The sequence below is a fragment of the Mastomys coucha genome, unplaced genomic scaffold (genome assembly GCF_008632895.1).
Source record: "Mastomys coucha isolate ucsf_1 unplaced genomic scaffold, UCSF_Mcou_1 pScaffold6, whole genome shotgun sequence".
Lineage (NCBI taxonomy): Eukaryota > Metazoa > Chordata > Mammalia > Rodentia > Muridae > Mastomys > Mastomys coucha.
Genome location: NW_022196912.1, coordinates 103,467,408 through 103,475,223, shown reverse-complemented (window position 1 = coordinate 103,475,223; position 7,816 = coordinate 103,467,408). Strand labels below are relative to the sequence as shown.

Below are 7,816 nucleotides of genomic sequence, written 5' to 3'. Positions count from 1 at the left end.
TGTGTGTGTGTGGTGTGGGTGTGTGTGAAATTGATTTGGGTTATTTTCTCAGTCACTGTCCATCTTGGTTTTAGTGATAGGGGTCTCTCCCTGACCCTGGATTTCACATATTTGGCTTTATTATCTGGCTAGCAAGTTTTGAGTAGCCTCCTGTGTTGGCCTCCTCAGCACTGGAATTAAAGGTTTAAATTGCAACCCCAAGTTTTCATCTTATATGTGAGTTCTATCTAGGGGGTCAAAGTAGGTCTTTATGCAAGCCCCACAAAGTTGTGAGCTACTTTAACAACATTTGACAGACTTCTGAGGGACTTCCTGTTTTTTACCTAGTTTCCATAACTACCCCCTCTCTCCATCCCTCCCCCACTCTTTGTATATATGTATGTATGTATGTGTGTGTGCATGTACGTGCATATTTTTAAATCTAACTTTCTATAAATAAATTATCATGGGTATCATGCTATCTTTATAAATGTCAAGAAATAATCTTCCTTATTAATAGATAAAAAATATTTCAGTTGGGAAACTGGTCCTTTGCCTCAAAATATGTAATAAACAAATGATCTAGCATAACTGTGCATAGGGAATGTGTAACCTTAAGTCCCCTCCAGGAAACTCCATGCTCAGGGTGGTTGCTCCACAGAAAAAATTGAAGGACTGTGCCATGTTAAGCAGTTCTTGATACATTCCTGAGCCAAGTCCTTGGTGCTGGGAATGTTGCGATCATTTTCTGATGAGAGCACAATTCAAACCAGCCTGAATCTAGCAGGGTTTTAGAGTCTTTCAGGGTTCATAAGACACTGAAGAGGCTGCGTTGGAGTAATGCTTTGGTACACTGTATGAAGATGTGTCTCTGTCCTTCCTTGCCTGCCTAAGGCACCTTCTGACTGGTTAAAATAAAATGTCTATGTTCTATAACAAAATGCAGAATAGTAAGGTGGAACTTCTGGACAGAAAGGGGAACTCTGGGAAAGAGAGAGGCACAGGATATTTGTTACCCAGACTTGAGGAACATCTAACTTATGAAACTGAGACAAATAACCAGCCACATGGCAGACATAGAATAGTATAAACGAGTTAATATAAATTAACAGCTAGTTGAGGATCAAGCCTGAACAAAGGCCAAAAGCACTGTAAATAAATGCAAGCTTTCATGTTATTATTCAGGTGGAAAATACATAATGGTTACAAATATGTGCCCTGATTCTATTCAAATATGAGTAAATCACAAGGAACAGGTACTGCACTGTGTGCCTACCATAATTTCTTCAGAAACAACGGTGGTGCCCCCAAGCCAGCAGAGGTGTGGGGGACAACCATCAGAGAGAGGACAGCAGTTTTTGGATTCTCCTTTCCATTTGTCCTTCAGACTTAAGAACAATACAATTGTAAGTTCTCTTCCTTTATCATGTCTTTTCTCTCCACCTTTCCTCTTAACTCACACATAGTTTATTGCAACCAAGGCTTGGTTCAAATGTCACTTCTTCTCTAAAACTGACTCTCATCTACTATGTATCTGTTTCCTCTGTTCAATCAGGGCATTTAGTCTGTGGCACTGAACACATGGTCCTATGCTGTAATTATTCACTTACTGATCTCATTTCCCTTCCCAGGCTACAAAGTCTTTGAGCATGGAGACCATCACTTATAAAGAGCACATTTAAAGATACATCATGGTTGCTTGATAAATAAGTTCATTCAATACAACTTTTCTGTGACCCTACTGCATGCCAGTTATAGTAGGGGCAATTCCTGTTGATCATCTGTTGCCACTGATGAGACCCTGTTCAATATCATCTACTGCATGTTTGTTGTGAAATAAACTCCAAATAACTATGGCAAGAATAAAATATATGCCCCAGGAGGATGATCACAAGATGTCACAAGACATTTTTATCTAGAAGAAGGAACGCTATTAACTTCTCCAGGCATTTCCCTAAGGAAATGGTATGGATATCTCAAGCAGTCCAGCTTAGCTTAGTTTAAAGAAAGCATGTACAGCGTAATGCTTCTGTGACACAGTGTGGTGAAAAAACTCAAACAAATCAAGTCTGATTCTTTTTGCCTCAACAATTGACCTTAGAGGTTGAACTTACACTTGACTAAAGCTCCCCCACTCTCAGACAGAGTCTCAACACATCAGCTACTAGGGTGATACATGAGTGACTGCCAAGCCCTGCTGCCTTCTCATAGCTACAGGGACTAGCTTTAAGGGAAAGAAAACAAAGAGAGAAAAGCAAGTCCATTTTTCTGAGCATGGATGTTACACACTGAAATTTTTGCCTATCCTTGAACAGTGAGAAAGAAAACGTCTTGAGGCTGCCACATCTAATAACAATAAAATAACACGTGCTATATTTTAGACAAGGCACACAAACTCTGTGGCTTAACCACAGCTCCCCTCCTTGCTGGGTAAAAAGCACAAATCAACCTTCATGTATGTCTAGTTCCTTGTGAAATCATCTGCAATGAATGTTTCACTTACATTGAACAGCTAAGTGATACATGTCTTCATTAGTTAGAGGAGAAAATAGGATAATTAAGTAGCAAACCCAAGGCCACTCAACAAAGAATGGGCCCTTTAAAGTTCAAATCTTGTTCCTATAACATTTTATTTCAGTCAGAGATCAGAGGCTATGCACAGCCATTGGTCTAGATCTCTCTGTCTCTGTCTCTCTCTGTGTGTCTCTCTGTGTCTCTGTCTGTGTCTCTTTCTGTCTCTGTCTTTCTCTCTGTCTCTCTTCTCTGTATCTGTCTCTCTCTCTCTGTGTGTCTCTTTCTGTCTCTGTCTTTCTCTCTGTGTGTCTCTGTCTCTCTGTCTCTGTCTCTCTCTCTGTGTCTGTCTCTCTTTGTCTCTCTCTGTATCTCTGTATCTCTCTATATCTCTCTGTCTTTGTCTCTGTCTGTCTCTGTCTCTCTGTCTCTGTCTGTATCTCTCTCTGTCTCTCTGTTTCTGTCTGTCTCTGTGTGTGTGTGTGTATATGTGTCTCTGTCTCTTTCTCTCTCTCTGTCTCTCTGTCTCTCTCTCTCGGACTCTCTGTCTCTGCCTCTCTCTCTGTCTCTCTGTCTCTCTCTGTGTGTGTCTCTTTCTGTCTCTGTCTTTCTCTCTCTCTGTCTCTGTCTCTCTCTCTCCCTCTCTCTCTCTCTGTTTTTTTTTTCCTTAAGTACCCATACCATCATTCATTCAATGGAAGTACTAAACTTTACCTCTTTAAGGCAGCCCATGAAGTTGTTGCTCACTGGTGAGCCAGGCAAGTCTGCAGTACTTGGGCTTCCACCAACATAGAAGAAGTCATCAGAGCCCAGCATGGTGTAGTCCTCTTGAGTGTAGCCCGTTGTGGTTAGGATGCCATCCACAGAGATTGTCACCTGGTAGTGGGACAAAGGGACAAAAGAAAATCCCAGCAATGACCTTACAATCCTATTAAAACTCAATGGCTTCCCCTACTTGTGGTTTCAGTTCCATTAAGATTTTTGGTGAGGTATTCTATCTAATTTGTGTTGACTTTGATAGGTGCAGCCAAATTCCATTTTCTGGTCTGCCTTCCTATGTCCCAAGCCTACAGTCTTCTCTCATAGTTAATGGGACAGTGTGTTAGTATGACTAAGCTGAGTACCTTCTTCCACCCACTACATACTTCACTGAGTCAGGCTAGAAAATGGAACCACCTTCAGATGATATCACTTGTCTCAGTTCACTGCTAAAAATGATTGGGTTTTTTTTCTTATAGTTGTTATTTATGGTAGTAATGAAAAACATCAAAGGAGACATTCGACAATGGTATATGTTAGGGGTTGGTCTTTGGTTGTTAGTGGTTTTTTTTTCCCCCTTTTTTTCTTTTCTTTTCTTTTTTTTTATTTGTTACTTTTATGGTTCACACCACACTAACAAACATGCATTCAGGGTAAGGAAGGAGAAGGGTCTCTGTTCTAAAGTGTCCAGAATGATACATGCTGTGGATTACCCCAGGTACCAAGCCCTACCCTCCCTTACCTACCACCACCACCAACAGAAGAAATGACCCAAACTCAAAAAAAAAAAAAAAAACCAAAAAACTTTAAACAAAAGAAATGAATGTTGAGGCAATAATAACCAAACTAATAATAATAATGATGCCAAAGAGGAGGATCAGCACTCAGACACCCACCAGCCACAAGCAGAGGGCAGAGAGAAAAAGATGGAGCCTTAGAGCGTGCACACACCACACACTGACACACCCATGCAGAAATTATCTGGAGCCAAGAGAGAAGGCAGGGCAGAAAAGTAGTTCTGTGGGGGAAAGGATAAAACAACAGAATCAAAATCCACACCACACATGCATGCATTGAACAAACTGAAGGAAAAATAAAGTAGAAGTGGGGAGGGGATAAAACACCCAAAACTAGAGTTTAACGCTTCCCCTGCCTACCATCTCCCTCACTGGAAAAAAAGAAAGAAAGAAAGAAAAAAAGAAAAGAAAAAGTCCAAACCCAACCCCCAAAATTATGAAAAATGAGAGGAGGATGGAGATTGGGGTAGAGGGAAAGAAGAGAGTGGAACTGGATTTATGGTTGGTTGCCAGTTGTTAGTAACATAGAGGCAAATGGGGGACAGATGCTGATGCTGATGGGTGTTCCACGAGACAGGACCATGCCATGCAGTGTGTATGAAGAAAACAATTGGTGGGTACTCCCTTTGGCCACAGTGGGGAATGAGGTCAAAGAAGAGAGAGGAAGATTATAGGAAGCAGCATCTTTTCCTGCCCAAGATCACCTGTGGCAGCCACAGCTACAGAAAGGGACAGAGAGAGAGAGGGACTAAGGATTGGGGAGGAGACAGAGAAAACAGAAGAGAGAAGGAGGGGGAGACACAGTGGAAGGAAGCCCTCACTAAAAAATCTCTGTTTCCTCTAGGCTGTCATTTAGAGGTTTCAACATAGGTAAATAAAAATATAACTAATTGAAGAGACTCCCTTAAAAATAACTTTGGGGGAAAAATAAAAAGAAGGCTGGAGATAAAGCAAGAGCTGTCCCCAACAAACTGGAATAAATACAATTTTCAGGACAGCTCCGTCTCCTTCTGTTTTTCTTTGTAAAGGAAAAAGTCTTGCTTTGAATTTATCAACAAAATAATTGAAAAGGAAGAGGAAATAAGTCTAAAGAGGACAAAAGGAGGGTCGGGAGGGAAAAGGGGAGCAACACACGGCAAACCCAAAAAAAGACAATAAGAATGATATCTACCAGACAATGTAGTTTGTTTACCATAGCGTGTCCGATGCCTGAGTGCTTTGCGGAGAAGGGGGAAGAAAGGAAATTAAAAATTGTGAACAGAACGATTGTTAATTAAAAATAAAAACTAAAACCAAAGATGAGTTGTTAGGGTGTTAGTACATTAGTTGGTTAGTAAAATGACGCATCGTATGAGTGATCTTGTGTTAGTTTTTCAAAAAAAAGCACCCAACACAGAAAGAGAGTGGGGAGAGACAATGAGACCAGGACTCTATGGAAACTCTTGCTTGGGGACTCAGCCACCAGTCAAGGCAACTGCCCCTTCCTTCCAAATACCACTCAGACCAACACCTCACCCATTAGAATTAGTACCATACTTACTTCCCAGGGTTCTTCTGAGCAAATCTTTCCAGGGTTCCCTTCCCACCCTCTAATAAACACATACATATCCCCTGTACTGAAATAAAAGACCTCCACCCAAATAAAGCACTTTATATGTAGATAAAAAGGTAACTACATACTAATAGTATGTTAGCATATGTTTTCACATCTGAATCTAACTACATGAATGGACCATTCTCAAAAGAACTGAAAGCTAGCACACTGAACCCCACACAGCAAGGCTCCATTATGCAGTATATTCTAGATCTCAGCAAGCTAACCTGTGACTCCATTGATTTCTCTGGATTTGTGAGCAGGAGGTAACATTCTTATATTTCTTTAACTTATAGTTTATAATACATCAAAAATTTATTTTTTAGTACCCAATAAAGTTATTAATTTATTTACTTTGTCAGAATGGGTGGCAAGATCCCCCCCAATTCCTCTGGAGTATTATATTTTAAGCTTTGAAACAACCTTGTGAATTGGATAGCATGAAGGATGGTAGCTTAAACATGATTGGAAAAGCCCTCTCTACAATTAATCTCTTCCTTGCTGATGATTTTCAAATGCTAAATTAACAACACCCTTTGAGAGTCTAGAAGGCTGAGACACCTGCCCCGTATTCTGGGTGCTTTACTAAGAGTGGTACCCAGAGGTGAAGCAGGTGATATGAGAAAGTTGAACTTGGGGGCTAACAAGATGAAAAGCAATCCTTCCTGTGCGATCACAGGCACTTGTGTGTGTGTGTGTGTGTGTGTGTGTATGTGTGTGTGTGTGTAATTTAGAACAACTACATGCTGTCTATTTTCCAAACGTTTCAATCAGAAGTCCCAGTAAAATACCTGGGCTTGGCTCTGAGTTGGAATAAGGACTGAATCATATACTGGTGGCCATAGGGTAGGGAACAATTGCTCTGCCCTATTTGGTAAGAGATACTCTTATGAAACCCAGGCATAGGACAATTTTTCTTGGATAAACCTTCCCCACCAAAAACATTAGATTTTACCAGCAAAAAGTAGATGAGTTGTCATCAGCTTATTGTCAAATATTTATGAGGCTACTTAAAGTTTATTTGAAATATATCGAGCCTTCAATTTTTTAAATATATTTTAAACATAGAAGAGTAACATAATACTCTTGAATTAGTCAATATTAAATGGATTTTATTTGTGAAAATCGACCTTTCTCTGAATTTTGACTTCTAAGATTTCAAGTGATACAGGTATGTTTTTCTGTTTTTTTTTTTTTTTTTAAATGAGATCAAGATGCTCTCTGCTAAGAAATACTCCAAATCCCAAGAACTCAACAACAGCTTTAATTAGAATAGGAAGCTCCATTTCCCTGCATCCTTGGCAGCAGGCAGAAGTAGTCACCTCTGGGACTGACTGCTCAGCTTGTAAATCATTTGCACATCACATCGAATCTAGCACCCAGACCATGGATGAGCTCATAATCCTTCTGGAGCAGAAGGCACTTTGCATATTTAGCCAGCACACATGGCTGGGGAGTAATGTAATCAGAGTTTGCAAATGCAAGCTATGGTGGAGGAAGGTTAAGTGACTTGTCCAAGGTCACAGAGAGAAGCTGGACCTTCGAACTTGGAATATATTAGAAACTCTACAGGGTGATTTTTCTCACAGTGTGCCTGACCAAAACATCACAACAATATTTGAATAATAATTTAACTTATCTGCTCTAGTTTAAAGGGCATAACTGGGGCCAGATACTCTTGGGAAAGTGTTTTCAGTTGAAACAAAAGTGAGAGGTTTGTGAGCAACTTAGAATCATTCACGAGCAAAGTAGGAAGTGTGTGGGGAGGGTGCAAGAGAAGCAAATTGATAATGCTACCCAGAACATGGAGTGTCCCCTCAGATGACTGAGGCTCCGAAGGTATTATTTTGGACATGGCAATCAAAAGTGGAAATAGGTCGTGATTCACTTTTAGATTTGGAGTTCACAACCCAGATACATTAAGTGTGTGTCTGCAAATGGAAATGTGGTTTGGGAATCTCTGATGGCTCAGAAGTTCCTCTGGGTAGCAACGAATGGAAATAAACAAACGCACTTAGATATTAGAGGTATTTGACGTTGAAGGGAAATCATAGATCAATGACTCACAGAATTCAAATTCCTATGTGGTCAGACTGTTGGGGAGTGGTACTTGACAACTCCACTCTAAACAGAATGGGATCTTCCAATCAGTTGGCTTTTCCTTGATAGAGTTAAG

General features: G+C 40.3%; 1 protein-coding gene across 23 annotated transcripts in view; it reads right to left on the bottom strand.

Moving 5' to 3' along the window:
* Nrxn3 (neurexin 3) overlaps positions 1 to 7,816 on the bottom strand; it is a 1,683,426-nt gene that overhangs the window by 1,117,376 nt on the left and 558,234 nt on the right. For all 23 annotated transcript variants that reach the window (XR_004114172.1, XR_004114173.1, XM_031355959.1 and 20 more), the window contains one exon: positions 3,205 to 3,366. Coding sequence is in view for 21 of the 23 variants with exons in the window: in XM_031355959.1 (XP_031211819.1) it covers positions 3,205 to 3,366 (162 nt within the window). In the remaining 2 variants the exon portion in view is untranslated. The remainder of the gene's footprint in view (positions 1 to 3,204; positions 3,367 to 7,816) is intronic.